This window comes from Pogonomyrmex barbatus, unplaced genomic scaffold (genome assembly GCF_055798465.1).
Source record: "Pogonomyrmex barbatus isolate J1 unplaced genomic scaffold, ASM5579846v1 scaffold10, whole genome shotgun sequence".
Taxonomy (NCBI): Eukaryota; Metazoa; Arthropoda; class Insecta; order Hymenoptera; family Formicidae; genus Pogonomyrmex; species Pogonomyrmex barbatus.
In genome coordinates this window covers 748,340-768,601 of record NW_028297099.1, presented here as the reverse complement: position 1 = coordinate 768,601, position 20,262 = coordinate 748,340, and the positions used below count along the sequence as shown (strand labels likewise).

Sequence of the window (20,262 nt, the reverse complement as noted above, 5' to 3'; positions counted from 1 at the left end):
GTGTGTGTGTGCGTGCCGATGCAAATCAAACTTGAAAAAAAAATCGAAGATTCGAAGGAATATATAAGACATTGTCGGTAAAAAAGATTTTTTTAGGAAAAATTTATTTTCTCTTCCGTTCGATGGCAGCATTATGGCGTTCGCCGTTCGCTCGACATTCTAACTATGGTAAACGGCTTTCCAGTGTTGCGTGTCGTGCGCGGTTGTTTGTTATAAATTCTACTTGTAGAAATTGGCTACCTGTCATTCTTTTCGAGCGACCGATCATCGCTCACGTATGCGATACAAAAAGAAAAAAAGAAGAAATTTGACAACGACCGATCTCTGATCGTGAAATCAACATCAAGGAAGAGCCATCGTGTTTCCTGCATATCCGCTCGTATGACGGTGACATCGACACCCACGGGAGGAGCGAAATGATGCGTTGGCGACTATCACGCTCGTGAGGACGCCCGCGCCGTGTGTCATCGTGCGATCATGTCCTCACTGCTTCCGCGAGGCGATCGTGAGAGAGAGAGACCGATTTGTGCGCAAAGTTCGCGCCCGCGTTTCAGCGATTTCAGGTACGCTGTGTCCGTTGAGGTCAAGCAACTCGAAGGGGAAGGGGAGAGGATCGCTCTCGAGAGGAATTGTCCCTGAATGTTTCGAGTGTCCATTCCCGGCGAGAACGATTATCGCTCTTCTTCACATGATAATTGTGAATAACGATAATTTTCAACTTGCAGCTTTGTAGATACATCATATAACTGCAATCATTGCGGTCTACGTTCGTCGGAAATGACACGAGTCGATCCGTGAATTGACAGATAATATCCATTTGTGAATATTAATATTAACATATTTTGTGTCCTATATCTTTCTTTTTTTTCTTCCTTTGGTGAATTTATTTATTATGCTACCATCATGACCACCATACCGCTAACTGATAAACAGCTTCATCAACTGGTGAGTCAAGAGATTGTACTATATATGTTGGAATATTACAATTATCTCATATCCTGAATGAGTTGGAACTATGTAGATGATACCCCTTTGAGCGTTCTTTTTAAAAGTTAATAAGAAAATAAATTTAAATATCTGATATCAAAACTTAAATTTTTTTAAATTTCTTGCATTTTATTATGTAAACATATTGTTTATTGTTTATAGAGTATTAGCATTGGGAAAGCTGTAAATTCAACTGAAACACCAGTCAAGGAGAAACATGTTCGAAGTATCCTTTTCTATTATATAAGATATAATAACATGTATATATATGTGTGTGTGTGTGTGTATGTATGTGTGTGTGTATGTATGTATGTGTGTGTATATGTATATATATATATATATTTATTTATTTATTTATTAGTAAAAAAGACATTTACAAATAAATTTCCTTATAAAAATAAATAGGTGCCATCATCGGGACGTACCGAGAGAAAAGTGGTTGTATTTTTTGGACTTATATACTGAGACAACCATTACAAGAGAATCAAATTGTTGCATGGAAATTTTGTCATGTTCTGCACAAAGTATTGCGTGAGGGACATCCCCGGGTTATTGTTGATTCACAGCGATATCGTGGTAAACTAGAAGATATTGGGAAACTCTGGCAACATCTTAGAGAGGGCTATGGTCGTCTCATACAACTGTATACAAGACTATTGATTACTAAATTAGATTATCATAAACGAAATCCACGTTTACCTGGAAATTTGCAAGTAACACCGGAAGAATTAGAAGCAATTGGAGAGAATGATATTAATATATAGTGAGTTACTTAGTTATTAATATATAGAGTACTAGTAGTATATTAATATATACTACCAGTTATTAATATATATATTGTGTGTGTGTGTGTGTGTGTGTGTGTGTGTGTGTGTGTGTGTGTGTGGGTGTGGGTGTGGGTGTGGGTGTGGGTGTGGGTGTGTGTGTGGGTGTGGGTGTGGGTAGGGGGGTGTGTATATATATATATATATATGTAATTTTCTTTTTTAGCTTCCAGATGTCTGTTGAAATGTTTGATTATATGGATGATATCTTAAATTTGCAGCATGCAGGTATTAAAATACTAAATGTAATGTTAGACTGATTAGTTTTACATAATTATCTTGCATATTTTTCACTTTGATATATAGACTTTCTATATAGAGCAGCATCTTCAGTCATAACTTTATAATTATAGTTTTTGGTTCTTTGGATTTATCGCGATCCAATTCAATGACGCCATGTGGCCAATGTCGACTCGCGCCTTTAATTCCATGTATTCAGGATGCTTCACAACTATACGATTGCTGTGTTAAAATTTTATTTAAACTTCACGGAGCACTCCCGGCGGACACGTTAACCGGACATCGTGATAGATTTTCGAAGCAGTTCCATGAATTAAAGAGCTTTTACAATACTATCAAACATATGCAATATTTTAAGCATTTGATAGCAATTCCGTCGTTACCTGAGGTAAAGCCTTCACTTAGTAATTAATGCACGGTGTGATACTTGTATATATTTTTTTGTATATTTTTGTATTTCAGAATCCACCCAATTTTTTAATACAATCTGAGTTGAGAACGTATGTCACACCGATAGTCGTACTTCCTCCTGAAGCATCTATAGATAACGAGACTGCCATAGAAAATCTTATCGATACATCTGATACTGGATCATTCACAGGCGATCAGTTAGATTTTGTGAATACACGAAATGGCTCGATTTCACCTGACGCTCTTGCAGAAAGGTATACAATTAAAATTCATCTTTATTATATTATCTTTTATTCTTTCTAACAATCTATTCTTTTACAAATGCTTATTTTTTTTTCAGAGATAGTCTTATCGATCATTTGTATCAGGAAAACGTTCGTCAAAGGCAAGAAGTAAATCATTTATTAATGGACCATCAACAAATAGTTACGGATTTTAGAAATCGCGTACTGGAATTGGAATCAACTCTTTCGACTAAAGTAAGTTGCTTATGACTCAATTTTTATAATTCTATTTCATTTCATAAACTTACGTAAATTTACGTAAATATTCTAGAGTAATGAAATTGTAATAGAGAAACAAACCTGTCAAAAGTTAATGAAAGAAAACATAACTATATTAGCAAGGTTTCACAAAATTGAAGGTTAGTAAAATTTTAATTTTAATTTATAATTTTTTCATGATTATATAGTTGTGTTATTAAAACTTATATATGTTTCTAAAATTAATAATGATACTACCTTTGTTAAATTTTTCAAGAAAAAAATGAAGTCTTGGAGGAAAAATTTAAAAAACTCAAGGATGTTTATTCCAAGTTGAGAGAAGAACATATCGATTTAATCAGAAAGGTACGCATTTGAAATATCAGCGATAAAAAATTATCATATCTTATTAACAATATTATTATTATACATGAAAGAAAGCTGAACTAGATAAAGAATTGGGAGGAATAAAAATAGCACGGGAGCAATCTGAACGTCGGACACTAAAAGCAGAAGAACGATTACAAGAGTTACTTCAAGGACAAACATCAATGGAACAAGAAACAGAAAGAGTAGCGCAAGCGCGTAAAGATTTAGAAGATGTGAGAAAGAAACTCGATGCTACTCAAACTGAAAATTTGGTAAATAAGAATTTTTAATCAAGTTTTAATTCTTAATTATTCCTTCTTGTACGCATTGACAGGAAAATTTATTCATTATAGGCGTTAATAGCGAAAATAGATTTTATTACGTCCGAGAAAACAGCTTTGGAAGGAGATCTCCATGATTTATTAGTACAAAAAGAGGAGTTGGATTTACGAATAGTAAATTTGGAAATTGATGCCGAGCGATCCTATAATCAAGTCAGGACAGATGCTAATACGGCTTTGTTCGATTTATTATGTGAGTAATAATGTAATTGAATAAATATTTTAAGTAAAACTTGTTTATATAGAATTATAAAAAAAAATTACTTGTTTTAGTGAATGCTATATCGGAAGCGGAATCTATTTTACATCACGCAATGCATACGATCGATAATCCAGCCATATCGGCATTAACTTGCACGCCTGATTATCTTGCAAGTTTATTGGAGCCGACAGAAAAATCGTTTAATGATTTGGAAGAAACATACAATAATTATATACTTGATACAACGAAGGGAAAAATACTAATTCGTGCTGCTGTACATAGTGCATATTTTCTGGCTCTCTATCTGATATATGCAAAATCCACTTCAAATACATCGACGGATATTGCTATGGCCGATAGTAAGTTTCATAACTGTAATAATGTTTTAAATATTTGAAGATAAGATATTACTTTTTGATAGCATGAAAACTTTTGATAAAGATTAATATTTATTGTCTATTAGTTAATTTAAAGTAAATTACGAAATATTCTGGAATATATAAATGATTGTTTGATATTTCCTACAAAATCCGTCATACACTTGTAGGATTCGCTGATGAATGCAAACAATTAGGTTCTCAAGGTTTAATCATGTTGAGTTATATCAAAGAGAAATCTTCAATGACCGGTGTACAAATTGCAAATGTCAAAAGTCAGTTACAAAAGATTTCTTCTCTCATAAGTACATTATCGACTACTCAGAATAATGTAGAAATTATCGGGACTTTAGTAGAAGATGAATTACAGAGTATGGATAAAGCTATAGAAGAAACGGTTGCAAGAATACAGGTGTTTAATAATAAGATACTTGTAAAGTAATAAAATAAGATATAAATAGCGATATAAATTCTTTAAATTTATTTTTAACAGGATATGTTGGATAAATCTCGCGCGGCAGATTCAGGTGTAAAATTGAAAGTGAACGAACAGATCTTAGATTCTTGCACAGATCTGATGAAATGTATAAGGAGATTGGTACAGAAATCTCGCTTGCTGCAAAAAGAAATTGTGGAACAGGGAAAGGTACGGCAAGTTTATTTTAACAATCATTTAGAAGTTATGTCATACAAGCTATGTCAGTTAATATAATAAACAGTAGATAAATAATTGATATAAAAAATTAAGATTGAAATTTTGAACAATACTTTGTTTAGGGAACTGTCTCTGCTACTGAATTTTATAAGCGCAATCATCAATGGTCCGAAGGTCTTATTTCGGCAGCAAAAGCGATTGCTATGGGTGCAAATTTTTTATTGTAAGTGTAAAGTACCTAAGTATCCAATTGTCTAGTAATTTTTCTAAATACGATATATGTTCTTATATAGAGAAGCAGCGGACAAAGTTGTGTCAGGCAATGGCAAATTTGAACAATTGGTTGTTGCTTCGCAAGGAATTGCAGCATCCACTGCACAATTGGTAGTTGCTAGCAGAGTTAAGGCAGATAGAAACAGTACCAATTTGACAGAACTCTCTAAAGCTTCGAGAGAAGTGACTCAAGCTACAGCGAATGTTGTGGCAACTGCTAAAAGTTGCAATCATCTTGTTGAGGAAAATGGTATTTGAAAATCTATTTAACTATTATACTGTCTTGTACATTATTTTTTAATACACTCTTTTGTATTTTATAGAAGATCTAGATATGTCCAGCCTGAATTTACATCAGGCTAAAAGACTTGAGATGGAAGCACAGGTGCGAATCCTAGAACTAGAGCAGGCTCTAGAAACTGAGAGATTACGTCTAGCCGCTCTTCGACGTTATCATTATCAACTTGATGGTGAGAATGAAGCATAAGCTGAACATGGATTTGTTTTCTTATATCAAGGATATTCAACAAACACAAAAAAAAAACGCAAAAATTGTATGTAGATAAAGAATCATAACAATTGTGTAAATTAATCTCTACTCATAGAAATCGATTCTTTGTCATTAGAAACGAAACTCATTATTCATTTATCATCAGCATTTATATATTTTATATATTGCATGTCTCGAAGATCAATGATATTTTCCGTATTATGTATTTCATATTATGATAAAATCAATTAAATGTACTTTATTAAATGATGCTCGAATAATATTTATCTGTTACATATCAAGAATACTTTTTTATGTGGTTGTGTCATTTTTTAATTCTCTCGGAATCGTTTTTTACGTTACCTATGTATCAATGAGCATTTATAAAATAAAGTACATTTTACGATAAATTTAATGAGCAATGAAATTAAAAATGTCTACAAGTTTCTATTATATTTGGAATAATTTTATAAGAGAATCGTGTTTTTTCTTTATATATATATATATATATATATATATATAAGAAGGAGGATTATATGTTAAGTGATCAATATCGGAAATTTTAGAGATCTACAAACTTTACTAACTTGTTAGATATATATGTAAGGTTTTCTGTTGTCACGAATGTATGATCTGTGTATGTTGCATCGTAATTAATTTAGACTAAACTGCAAATTTCTATTGCGTTTTCTCGACGATCTAGAAAATCTATTGTATAAGAAAAAAGAAAAACTTAACATATGAAATTCTTCTAACGTGGTCTTACCAAAGTTATTATTTTATAAACAGTTTTTCTCAATAAATCATTAAGAGAGAATGACTTGTGTTCTCAATGTTTAGTTTAAATTAGTGTATCTATATGCGATAGATTATATTTAATATACATTTTTTTTTATCGTTTAATAATTCCGAATTATTAGCTGTCATATATAATTGAATAAAAACTGATTACAATGATAATTGTATCATCTGGTTTTGTGTTTATCGATCATATAATTACGTCAATTTGTTTATTTATTTATTTATTTGTAGATAGAATAGAAGTTAGCATGACAAAATTTGAATTGTAATAACTTTAATTTTATAATCGCGTCATAAATACATACTTATTAATTAAACATCTGTGCAATAATAAATCATAAATTTAATACACACATACCACATTATAAAGCCGTTTTTATATTGATAAATTTATATATCGACAATCAGTAATGTCAATTTCTTCCATTATCTTCGGATCTATTTGATGGTCGTTGGAAAATTTACCCAGAGCTGGCTGCTTAAATAGTGCCTCGGTGGTGGTAACTGTAATTATCAATTATTAATGCGTGTTAAGACGTGCTGATCGATAAAGACGGAACGGTTGCCAGTCGAACAGACAGGAAACTCTCGCGATCGACACGGGTTTTATATTGTACGATCAGCGGAATTAACGAGATCGCTCGCAGCATGGCGTCGACCGAGACGTGTGTCGTCCAGGAACGCGAATGAGAAGCGTGGTACGCTTTGTTTTGCGCTTTCTCGAAAAGATTTTTACACATATATATGTCTCGCGCTTTAATGAAAATTCTCTCGTAAGGGCGCCAAGTCAGGTGAGAGCCCAGGAGAGAGAAAAGAGAAAGGAGAGAAAGAGAAGAAGACAGAGAGAGAGAGAGAGAGAGAGAGAGAGAATTAGAAAAAAAGGAACGCGGTGGTAAGACGGTGGGTGCCTCGAACGGAATCGCCGTCGCGTTTCAACGTCCTCGAGATTCCGTGGGTATGATGCGGACCGTTGCGGACTCGCGCATTCCGGATATGGCGGCAAATTTCGGTTGGAATGCGGCTATGCCGGGGAGGGCGTGAAACCGGACGCATCGAGACGCGAAGGAGGCGAAGGGACGCGTTAAACGCGTTTCTCGACGTACGTCCGCGGTGAAACACGGCAACGGCACGTTGATAATCAATGACGGTGTAAACGCGGCTCGCGGCACGTTCAAAGCCAGCGGCTCGAAGCCGTGCACGTCGCCGCATTTTAAAGCGCAGTGACGACTTATCATGGCGGCATGATTTTTTTTAGCTGCCAGTCCGTGTGTCTCGGCTCGCGCTCCATCTCTCTCTCCTTCTCCGTCTATCTTACTGGCTTTCTCCCCCCTCTCTCCGCGTGTATACGTGACGTCTCGCTTCTCGAGGAATTCACACGAGAGTTAACTAACGTACGCGAGTCGGGACTCGGGACGTGAGATCCGCCGCACGCGTGTGAGAGATTCAATCCGGCAACCTCGTCCCAGGACTTAGTCCGCCGCGCGAATCGCGATAAGCCCGACGTGTATCTCTGATAATAGCGGCACGACGATTCGACGAATAGGCCCCACGTTTAGTTCAAGAACCCTTTTTATGTATATGCACGCGCACACGTACGTGAACGTATGTATGCGCACGTACATTTGTTTACAAATTTTGTGCTCTACTCCCGCTGATAGCTACCAGGAGCCTTTGCATCGCGAAGGTGGTAGCGTTCGACGAACGATGTAGCGGATCTCTGTTGTGATGCACCACTAAAGATCCCCTATCCACTTATACCTTGTGACTTTTTAAGATACGTCAGGATGAACAAGCGACGTAGAACATCGTCAGTGGCGAGTCGTGGCACCGAGGATGACGGCGACGATATCCCTCCAGAGCCAACGAAAAGGAGGAAAAAACTGGATCCTGTGAGTGTGTGCCATAATCTCATAATATTTATATGTAGATTGTATGTTTGTTTCTCAAATATGCATTAATTATTCGTGTCTTGCACAGAGCGATTTGTGCCAACAATTATATGACGTACTTCGTAATCAAAAGAAGGAGGATGGATCCCTGCTATGTGATGCATTTATACGTGTTCCGAAACGTAGGCAGGAACCAGGATACTACGAAGTTGTTTCTAATCCTATAGATCTTTTGAAAGTGCAACAGAAATTAAAAACTGATGAATATCGTGATATGGATGATCTTGCGGCTGATATTCAGCTTATGGTTAACAACGCCAAAGCTTTCTACATGGTAAGATCTTATGTTTTATGCATATTTAAATATTAATTGTTATTGCTAGTTATCTATTTCTTTGCAAACGAGATGCTTCTATGTATAATTTGTATAGCGTACCTCGCCTGAATACAAAGATGCGACTGAATTATGGGAATTATGTATAAATACTAAAAATCGTATTATGGAGGAATATGAAGATCCAGAACCTAAAGGAAAACTTATTCTAAAAGTTGGGAGATTGGTAATTTGATTTAATGAAACCCTTAAATTTTTTTTACGTATATGACAATGTGATAAAATTATCAATGTATTACAATATATGTGTTTAGACACGTAAAGTAACAACACGGCAAGATGATGCAGAAGATACTTCTGAGAGTTCAATGAATCTCGATGAAGAAACTATGCAACTATTTGAAGATTTGTTTGCAGCTGTTATGACAGCAACTGATCCCACTGACAATAACAGACCTCTTCATGTTATGTTTCAACTAAAACCTTCTAAAAAGGTTTGTAATTTGCCTTTAAATTACGCTTAAATTAACGCACTGCTTATTTAAAATTTCATTAATGTTGTAGCTGTATCCTGAGTATTACGATGTCATTGAAACACCGATCGATTTAAAAACTATTGCGAGAAAAATTCAAGAAGGTGCATATAGCTCAATTGGCGATATGGAGAAAGATTTAATACTCATGTGCCGCAATGCTTGTCAATTTAACGAACCTGGTTCGCAAATTTATAAGGACGCCAAACTTTTGAAAAAGATAATTATGGCAGCCGCGAGAAGACAAGACAGCGGATTTAGTAGTAACACTCCTAAGATCGCTACAACCGCACCATCAACGAGAAGCAAAAGAGGTAGTCGTACTATGGCGCAATCGTTAATAGCACAAACTGCAACATTACCTGATGAAGATGATGAGAGCGATGACGAAGAAGAAGAATCTGCTGAAACTGAAGAGGCTGATAATCAACAATGGCAACTATTTCAAACTATCCGGACAGCTCCTAATAATCAAGGTATTATTTATATTATCCTATAATATTATAGATTATGAATGTGCTATTGTGTTACAAAATTTTTCACAAATCGTACTTCGTATTATATTGCATAGGTGTAAGAATGAGCGAATATTTTTGGAAATTACCATCGAAGAGATTATATCCTGATTATTATAAGACGATTAAGAATCCTATATCTTTATTACAAATACGTACAAAAATAAAGGTACATATTCATATCTTATAGGATATACTTTAAAGATATACTTTATATTAAGATATTATATAATGAAAACCAGTATTATGACATTTTTAATTATGATTTTTAGAAAGGTGAATATGGTACTGTTAGTGAAGTAGCTGGAGATATGAATATCATGTTTGAAAATGCTAAGAAATATAACATGCATACTTCTCGATTGTATAAGGTAATAATTTTGTGATTAACATATTTTATTTAAATTTATTGTCGTTTTGTTTAACTATGAAAAACGTAATGTTATATAAAATATACGATACATATGTTATAAAGAATTCCAGTTCTTAATCAAACTCAAAGAATTTATTGTTGGAATAATATTGAAAAATATTGCAAATCAAGTTTATTCTCTTTTTTTTTACAGTGTGCTGCTAAATTACAAAAAATAATGCAAGAGAAAGTACAAGAACTTTTAGAATTTGATCAGGTAATGTACTGCGCGCTTAATGCTAAATTGATAATTGCAATAACTTTATCCTATAGTATCTTTAAAAAAGGAGATAATATATCAAATTTTCAATATTTCTGTAGGATTCTGATTCGGATAGCGAATCCGAGAATAGTTCGCAGCAACCTAAATTGATTAAACGTGCTTCAAATTTATTGACACGAGGAAAATATAAAGACAATATACCACTGAAGAAAAGATTATATGCACTAGTCAAGTGTGTCATAGAATACGTTGTAAGTAATTCCAAAACACATCATGTTTGATGCGATCGGTTAACGTATAACGTATTATATTATTTTATAGTGCGAGGACGGCCGCCAGCCTATGTTAATGTTTATGGAGAAACCTTCTAAGAAATTATATCCGGATTATTATCAAGTGATAGCAGAACCTATAGACATGCTTGCGATCGAAGCCAATATTAAAGCAGAGAAATATCAAAACGAAAACGAATTAATACAGGATTTTAAAGTATTTATTTTGACTAATTAATCACATAACAATTTGCGAGTATTTGGTTTATGAAACTTCTTATATTTTAGTTAATGTTTAATAATTGTCGTCAATATAACGAAGAAGGTTCATTGATATATGAGGATGCTAATACATTGGAGAGAGTTTTGATGGATAAAGTAAAAGAGTTGGGACCTTTGCCAGATACTCCTAGATCCAAATCTACTGCATCAACTCCAACCAGAAACGTCGGGTACGTCGTACAATTGCTACAAAAGAGATAGCGTGCTCTTTCATTTTCTTTATTTTCTTTTTCTCTCGTCTATATTTAGGAGACCGAAAAAGATAGTACCACTTCATTTGCAAAAATTACGAACTCTATATGACACCATAAAAGACTATCACGATATAAAAGGGAGGCAGTTATCTCTAATTTTCATGAAATTACCAAATAAAAATGAGTATCCAGATTACTATGAAGTGATAAAGCAGCCTATACATATGGAAAAAATAGCTTCTACTTTAAAGAATAATGGATATGATAATTTGGATGAGTTGGTGTCTGATTTTATATTAATGTTTGACAACGCTTGCAAATATAATGAGCCGGACTCACAAATATATAAGGTTTGTATACAAATATATATATATATATATATATATATATATAGTAAAGATTTTTTACTTTATAAGAGTTATATATAAATTTATATACTATTTCTCATTTGATATAAAGAATCTGCATCCACCATCGGTACTTATTAACCTTATTAATAATAAATAAGAATATTTCAAGATTTCAAGATGCAAGAGCCCAACTAACTTGCAATAAGTTATAAGTTAGAAAAGTCTTAATAATATACAACAATGACTTGATGTTTATATCAGTTCTTATTTGCAAGAATCTAATTTTCTTTAAAGCCGTTTTATTTATAATGCCCATTGTTTTAAAGTAACATCTTATTAATTATCTTTATTAAGTGCAAAAATATATAATTCCAATTACAATCCACATATAATCCTAATTAAAATTATGATATAATGTTGAAGATTTCTCAAATATTATTAAGAAAGATAATTAACATTAAATTTATAAGATCTTTTGGCGAGATTTTGTTTACAGAAACTAGTTTCCAATGTATCATACAGTATTTTATAATTTTTTTTTAACAAAAAGTTACTGATAATTTATCAATCATATTAATTTAATTAAAAGAGAAAGTTAATCTTTAAAAGCATGGTAAATTTTGAAATAAAATTTAGATTTAAAATATTGATTCCCAAATCAAAAAATACTCAAGAATGGAAACTCCAATTGAAATTTCGCGGTAAAAGATGGAAAGCCCAATCTGTTTATGGTCGAAGTTTGGAGGTTACGTGAGACTTGCTCCTTCGTTCCTTGTTCGTCGTATAAACTCTTTTCCGAACGATGTTTGGTCTTATAAAAGTGTTGCATGTGATGTTATATAAATTTAACTAATTAAATATGTACATATATATATATATATATATACACAATTTATTGATTGTCTACATGATATTCAAATATGAATCTTGTTAGCAACTAATGCATTTTTATCTCAATCTTCCAAGTCTTCTTTCTTCCGATTCTTTCATCCTATGTGTTTCAAAATTTTAAGTAGCGAATTTTGATCGCGTGCGCATCGAAATCCCGAGAATGTACGCGCAAAGCAAGCAGGAGATATTAAACAGTAACGTGATGCAAAACCCGTTAAAAGTGCGGCCGTGCTTTATACGATTGTTAAGAAACAAGGAATTGGATAAACATACACGAAAAAGATGTAAAAAAGATGAGACAGAAGTAAACAGACAGATATATTTTTATCTGTGTTTTTCAAATTAATACCCTATTGCTTATTGAAATTTCTGTCGAAGGATAGCTCTGATACAGGTATTGATGTGAATGACAATATATAATCAATATTTTAGGACGCTTTAATACTTCAAAGATTAGTGCTGCAAAGTAAATTACAATTGAGCGAAGATGAGGAAAGTGTACCTGATGTATCAGCTGCCATTCAAGAGATATTAGCAACAATATTTACCGCACTTTATAATCATCAGGATGAGGAGGGAAGATGTTACTCCGATTCCATGGCTGAACTTCCAGAACATGATATAATCGATGGCAAAAAGTATGGCGATGTTTTGAATACTTTCAAAAATTTTTTTTATTAGAAAGATTATCTGCTGTTTATTTGAGTTTAAAGGAACATAATGCAACAAATATTCTTATGTTCGACTATAGGATACGAGGGTTGTCATTAGATTTGATTAAGAGAAGATTAGATCGAGGAGTTTACAAAAGGCTGGATCGATTCCAAGAAGATGTTTTCACATGCTTGGAGAGAGCGCGGAGGTTATCGCGTACAGACTCGCAACCGTTTGAAGATAGTGTAGAACTCCAGGCATTTTTTCTACGTACTCGCGATGAGGTAACCCGTGGAGGAGATTTGTTACACTCCCCGGCATTAAATTACACGCTTCTTGACTTATCTTCTCAAGTAGCAGAACTTAAAAGAATAAAGCAGCAACAAGAATTGAATTTACCTAACGAAGACGAGAGTTGCGATGGAAATGAGACAAAGGCAAGTTAAATCTTGTTTAAAATACATTGTACAGATATTTCAGAAGTGAAGGTCAATACCAAGTGATTGAAGACCCAATAACAATAAAAAAAAGTTGATATGAACGTAGATTCGGAAATGTTTTCGAGTTATCACCATTTTTATGTTTTGAAATTTCAAATTGCTTTACTTTCGAATTTTTTGTCAAAATTATATAATTATATTAAAATTATTAATTATAAAATTGTCAAAATTAAGAAATGGCTTTTATCAATTTTATACATAATTAAAGTTAAATAAAAGTTGCAGTTGTTTTTAGTATTATAGGATGCACTGTACAAAGATATGGCCTGCTTAACATCTCTTGGCAGAAATCATGACTTCACATTTATATACCCTCAGTAGTGCTAAAGCAGCCACAACTTTTATTTGATTTTAATTATGTTATAAAAATCGTAAAGAGTATCTCTTCTTTCAATTTTGACAAAAAAATTCGAAAGCAAAGCAATTTCAAATTTCAATGTAGAAATGGCGATAATTCGAAAACAATCTATTTCCCGACCTACATACATATCAACTTTCTTGTTTTTGAGTTCCTATTCATTTTGAGTAATTGATCTCGATTTACAGAATATCTTTCTATTTTTGAATATGAAACTTGTTATCATCAATTAGTATCTGCAAAGAAAATAATTTTGTTGTTATAGGAATCTTGATACAATTAGTTTTTGTTCTTCTGGATCTAAATGTATAAATCAATTATATAAAAAAATCTTACAAGTTGCAAAGTCGCTTTTTTTGCTGAATGCTATTGCTTGATATACAATTTAAAATTTATTTTATTATTTTAGGATTCTGAAACAAATACGAATACAGAAACAAACAACACTGACAATGGAGGTTCTATGAGTTTTAACCAAGAAGTATATAGGGCTGGTGATTTTACATATATTGAACCTACTGAGAGAGGCATGGAATACAGTGTAGTTCTTATAGAAAGGCTTTGGACCAATGCAGATGGTCAGCAAATGTTGTATGGAAATTTATTTTACAGACCGAGTGAAACGTATCATGTGGCGTCGCGGAAATTTTTAGACAAAGAATTATTCAAGAGTGACGCTCACGTCGCAGTACCTTTAGCGAAAGTAGCGGGCAGATGTTGTGTTTTAAGTGTGAAGGATTATTTTCGAATGCAGCCTGAAGGATTCCAAGAAAAAGACGTCTATGTATGCGAGTCACGTTATTCTACAAAAGCTCGGGCGTTCAAAAAGATTAAAGTCTGGAATTTTGACCCTGATCATTTGAAGTTAGTTCCTAGAGAAAAAATGTTAGAACCGAAACGCGTAATCTCTGTATACAAAGAACGTTTGGAAAAACATAAAGAAGAAATCGCCGAGTTGGAGGAGGGAGAAAAATTGATGGAAAAAGAAAGACCTGTTAGTAGTTGAATAAATTTTTTTTTCATTTGCTCGAGATATAAGCTATTTTGTTTTTTAATTATTTTAATTATTATTGTTGAATGTATTTTATATTTTAGAATGTAATACTGTATAATCCGGAGGATACTGAAAACACGTATTATGAGCAGTACAATACATGCGCAGGATCTGTGAAAACCGGCGATTTTGTTTATGTTGCAACAGACGGGGGCAGACAACAAATAGCTCAAGTCGATGCTATATGGTCAACCAAAGAGTAAGTAACGAATCTATAATGAAATATTTGTTTTATATATTTTCTTGAAATATTTGTATTACGTGATATATGTAATGTATCATATATGTAATGTATGTAATATATATGTAATGTATCATTATATATATGTAATGTATATATGTAATGATATATATGTAATGTATCATTATATTTTTAGCGGGAAATGTTACTTCAAAGGCCCGTGGTTATTAATGCCTACAGAAGTGCCACATACGCCTACGAAATTATTTTATAAGCAAGAATTGTTTTTATCTACTGTCGATGGTACTCATCCCATTGTAGCTATTGTTGGAAAATGTGCCGTCCTTGATTATGGAGAGTACATATGCAGTGAGTATTCATCATTTGAATGAAATTAAAAAAGAAATTATTGTAATGTTATTCGGATAAATTATATAGGCAGACCGACGGAGATACCAGAAGATGACGTATACATTTGTGAATCGCTTTATGATGAAAGTAAAAGCTTGATGAAGAAGCTTAGTCAGGAAGGTTTAAAGAAGTTTAATCATTCGTCGGCAGTAACTGAAGATGAAATCTACTTCTTTCGAAGGGCTATTAATCCTGCCAAAGTATGTATGAGAACTAAATACATCAACTAACATAGATGCATATCTACTCAGCGAATAGTAGGATATGTTTCTAGTTTATTATACGCGACTAACTATGAAATTATCGCTTTGCATGTTACGTGTGTGTTGTAGGTTTCGAGCGACGTGGCTCAGACACAAAGTCAAATCAAGTCCGTCACGCCCAGCTCGGCTCAATTTGAAATGGTAATTACTAATCACGAAATTTTATATCTCTTGTTTTTAGTAACGTACAATATACAATCGCACGTTCCTTCAAGAGATCCCACACCCTGATAAGCTGATATAGCAAAAGTCTAATCACAATATATTATCGTGAAAAAAGCAGAAATATGCTTTTTTCTTCGATCTGATTGAGAATTATTTGCGTGTGATACAAGTATTTTTGTTATATCAACAGAATGCATTTACACGCATGTTTTCAATCTATGCCGGCATATTTATTTTTTTCTTTTGTTTTGATTATGTAACTATATGTTATATATACATAATATTTGTGTCTCGAGCGGTTTCATCCGACAATTTTAAATCAGAGCACCTGTTGGGTTTATCGCTAGTACGTTACGAACATAAAGCACACCACCGAAAGATCTTGCTTCCATGTCATTCTAACCCAACTAATGTAAGAATGAAGAATTCGCTTTGGAGTATATATATATACATATATATATATATATATATATATATATATATATATATATATATATATTAACTAATTTGTTTATGCAAAAAGTTCCAATTAATAGTTACACGTATGTTACATCAATATACACATATTGATGGTATTAAATTAAAAAAACTGATTTTACATCGGTTACATTATATTTGAGATTAAGTATATGGAAGATAAAGTGGAAGAATTTTGCGATAGCTTTTTTTCGGACGGACGTGAAGTTCCTTTTATTATGAATCAACTTTTACTACTGAAGAAAGTCGTGAAAATATATATTTCACGATCGGTAGTAAGAGATAACAAAGGTAACATAAACATAAATGGTGTAGGAAGCGTCACCATTGTTACCGAAGCTGGAACCAGATGTACTAAGCATGGGGGTAGGATTAGGAGTGGGAGTGGGAGTAGGAGTTGGGGAAGACAGCATGGATGCTGGTGGTCCACCATCCGTTGGATCTACGGAAGCTCAACCGGTGCTCTCCAATACTCAGACACCTGTATCAACCAAAAAGGTAGGCTTTACCGAGACCTCTTTATTTTTATTTTTTTTTTTATTTTTACCAGCTATTGTCACACATCATATTTTGTTTATTTCACTTTCTTTTTATTTAGAGAAATATGCCAGCATACGTACCTCTTTTCGTTCTCTGCACCGTTTAAAGACACCACTTGTCTTAACAATAGATCGACAATTTGATGTTATCTCTATTGAGAGATATAAAGGCAATATGCTCGTTCATATGAAACGTTAACATTATAATTTGTGTATTCTCTTCTGTTTAGAAAACGGCGGGTAAGAAATTAGTTACGGGCTATATTTTGTATTCGAGTAAAATGCGAACGCAGATTACACAAAACAATCCTGAATCGTCCTTCGGAGAGATTAGCAGAATTGTTGGCAACGAGGTATTTATTTATTTTCCACTGTTGATTTTTTAGTTCATTATAGTGGAATTTTGATGAAGGAATGTATGCAGAATAAATTTTCTCATACATGATTACACCATGTCTTCCAAGCATCCAAGCATCAAATTTGTTGAACTATACATTAAACTTTGATCATCTGACATTTATTTAAGACAAAATAAGAATTAAAAATATGATTGAATATATACAAAGTGATATCACTTTGCATACACACTTTGCATAAAACATTATTCAGCATACTTGATCCTTTATCCAAATTATGTTACATCATAATGGCTACTCTCTTTCTAGTTCCATAATATATAAGTATCACATACAAATTATAACAATATAGCTTCTATATATTTTTATATATCGAAAATAATACGATACAAATAAATATACAGTCGTAAAACATAAATACAAAATACAATACGATGTGTGTCGTCATTATTTTGCATCTGCACATTTATTTGTATCATCATTATTTTCGGTGTATAAATGATTATTTGTATTATCAAGTCTCACGAAGAAGAGAGAAACCATCGAAACAGTTTGTCGAACCACTTTTAAAACGGTTTTGCCAACTGTCTGCCATGAATTACGAGTAATGTAACGGGATTGATCACGTTAAACATAAAATCATTTTCTTTTCAGTGGAGGAAATTGCCAGCGGGAGAGAAGCAAGCATGGGAGGAACGGGCAATTAAAATGAACGAGGATGGCGGTCAGCTGAAGGGTACGTCTTCAGTAGGCACAAATGCTATACAGGATGTTGTGTACGAATGTTGTTGGGATAATTGCGACTGGCAGTTTGAGGACATGACTGATTGTATCGATCACTGCATCGCGGAACAGAACGGTCACGTACAATCATCGTTCGTAAACGCCCCTACTGGTGAGTACAATTATAAGCTGAACAGAATAAAATCGAACGACACAAAGGGCTAAATTCTCTTGACAATCTATCGATAGATGTGGAATATCAGTGCCAGTGGCGTGGTTGCGGCCGAACAAAGAAGTCCGTTCCACCATTCCCGAGCGTGCAAAGACTCGCAAGACATGTTAAGGAAGTGCACATTCTCAAATCGCATGGACGCATAATACCGCCTTCCGAAAGGAGCAGGTAAGAATTATTCTTTTTGATTCTTTCGTGCGTAAATTGTTTTGTAAATTGTGTAACATTGTGCGATTATATTCTTGCAGAAATTACATGCCCTCGAAGGGACCCACGGTATTACCACCGATGGAAACAGGTAATTATATATTATTACAACATTCATATAAATGTAATACGAATAAGGAAAAAACACATTTCACGTAGAAACTTCAGCGGCCGCAACTCAGACAAGCAGCTTACCTACCGCTAAACAACCAGAACCTATGTTTGTCGCGGTGCCACCAAGACCAAGTCGCGTATTACATTCGGACGCATATTTGAGGTAATATATTTAGACGCGAAAGATATCCTCGATATCGTGTTTAAATATCTTTCTTGTCATATCTCTTTTTGTCTATAGGTACATTGAAGGTCTAAATGTAGAGAATCGTTACATATCAAATTGGGATAAGCAAATGAACGCCAATCCGGATAATACGCAAATTCCCGATGTGACAAAACTGCCCGCCGAGTGGCTGGGTAATGGTGTTGGAAACCATGGGAATGTGGTAAACGCCTTATGGACACTCAGAAACATGATGATGCGGGATGTGTTAGCCATAAATAAAACTTTATAGTTTATAAATTGTTAAGATTTATGATTTTTGAACGTGCGAACTACGCTATACAGACGTTGATATTAGGTAAAAGACTGACGATATTCAATCATTTAAATGTCACAATATTTATATGTAGAACTTTTTTCATTCTTTCAATACTTAATTTTTCTTAATTTAATTGTACGTTAAGTTACGTGATATCTCAAAATTTTAGTTGAATGGAAGTGTTATGTAAGTTGATTATGTTTATTAAGGCATTCAGAAGTTTTTTTCATACAATCAACAAAAGATTTTTTTTTTTAAATCAATATAAAATATTTACTTTTTTTTTGTTTGCATTAAATTCTGTTTTAAACACTTTTGACCATATGTTGTTTAGGAATATATGATGTGTGTACATAAGAAATCATATTATATAGAAGACCATCATTATGTAAATATCTGCTAATTTTTATTTTCACTTTTTGAACAAAATTTTATATGTTCTGTATAGCGCAAGTAATACATATTCTTGTATTAAGAAGTACGAAAGCTGAAACTCTTCCTGTGTTAAAGCATACATAATGGGAAGCTATACATGTAAATAGGAACTACACTTACGAAACTGTGTACTGATAATGCAAAATGTCACACTCTAGCTGTCAGTACTGTTTTAAATTCTAAGAAAATATTAAGGAAATATAGTGAGATTAATCAAATGATCCATTCGCTATCGACCAATAGCCAAAAAGGAAAAAAGGAGGACGAAATTCTGCATCTCATGTGCAACAATGTAACCTCGTAGTACATTATTTTTTAAGAATTTTCGATATGATCGGAAGAATTTTGAAAACATACATACTGGTAAATACAAAATGAAATTTTTACTAAAATATCGTGTACATATGTTTCTTGATACGATATATTTGTAGAATTAACTACGCTCTTTTTCTACGTGAACGGCTTAGTATTAGTTCTGAAAACTTATTATATATCTTGGCTAAATAAATTTTCGCTGCTACTGACGTAAAATTTATTTTATCAACGAATATGGATTGATTTGAAATAATTTGTTCGCGAAACCTAAAGATACATTCAATCTTTAACACTAACACGATACACTAATGTCTGTTAATGATTTAGTTCTATGTTCATTTTATATTACTCGTTAGTAGCGAGAAATTTAATCGCTTTGATGTATAACATGTTTGTTATCCTAATATACAGTATTCAGTATTTGACAAAGTATTGCATATTTTTGT

The 20,262-nt window shown here is 33.2% G+C and overlaps 2 protein-coding genes across 12 annotated transcripts; both read left to right on the top strand.

Moving 5' to 3' along the window:
- The first annotated feature begins 134 nt into the window (after window positions 1-134).
- Hip1 (Huntingtin interacting protein 1) lies at window positions 135-6,468 on the top strand. 3 transcript variants are annotated; one of them, XM_089070641.1, is made up of 18 exons: window positions 136-563; window positions 726-945; window positions 1,150-1,213; window positions 1,393-1,750; window positions 1,978-2,039; window positions 2,165-2,439; window positions 2,514-2,716; window positions 2,803-2,941; window positions 3,018-3,105; window positions 3,222-3,310; window positions 3,382-3,585; window positions 3,667-3,847; window positions 3,928-4,215; window positions 4,404-4,645; window positions 4,727-4,879; window positions 5,011-5,111; window positions 5,182-5,411; window positions 5,485-6,468. In XM_089070641.1, exons 2-18 carry the CDS (start codon window positions 904-906, stop codon window positions 5,646-5,648), a joined length of 2,883 nt encoding a protein of 960 aa, XP_088926767.1. In that variant the 5' UTR covers window positions 136-563; window positions 726-903; the 3' UTR covers window positions 5,649-6,468. The 3 variants fall into 3 exon arrangements, with proteins under 3 accessions (XP_088926768.1, XP_088926767.1, XP_088926766.1); XM_089070642.1 differs by having other exon boundaries at window positions 135-945; window positions 5,488-6,468; XM_089070640.1 differs by having other exon boundaries at window positions 136-945.
- A 465-nt stretch (window positions 6,469-6,933) lies between these two features.
- Window positions 6,934-19,893, top strand: polybromo (protein). 9 transcript variants are annotated; one of them, XM_089070632.1, is made up of 27 exons: window positions 6,934-6,958; window positions 8,227-8,341; window positions 8,430-8,675; window positions 8,773-8,901; window positions 8,990-9,169; window positions 9,240-9,684; window positions 9,780-9,892; window positions 9,996-10,094; window positions 10,290-10,352; window positions 10,457-10,609; window positions 10,680-10,847; window positions 10,919-11,082; window positions 11,162-11,456; window positions 12,780-12,985; window positions 13,099-13,438; window positions 14,269-14,853; window positions 14,955-15,112; window positions 15,291-15,463; window positions 15,533-15,705; window positions 15,838-15,909; window positions 16,726-16,908; window positions 17,180-17,302; window positions 17,960-18,200; window positions 18,278-18,428; window positions 18,509-18,558; window positions 18,627-18,744; window positions 18,823-19,893. In XM_089070632.1, exons 2-27 carry the CDS (start codon window positions 8,237-8,239, stop codon window positions 19,037-19,039), a joined length of 4,950 nt encoding a protein of 1,649 aa, XP_088926758.1. In that variant the 5' UTR covers window positions 6,934-6,958; window positions 8,227-8,236; the 3' UTR covers window positions 19,040-19,893. The 9 variants fall into 9 exon arrangements, 8 of the variants coding, with proteins under 8 accessions (XP_088926758.1, XP_088926755.1, XP_088926756.1 ...); XM_089070629.1 differs by lacking the exon at window positions 6,934-6,958 and adding an exon at window positions 7,009-7,150; XM_089070630.1 differs by lacking the exon at window positions 6,934-6,958 and adding an exon at window positions 7,108-7,243.
- The last annotated feature ends 369 nt before the right edge of the window (window positions 19,894-20,262 follow it).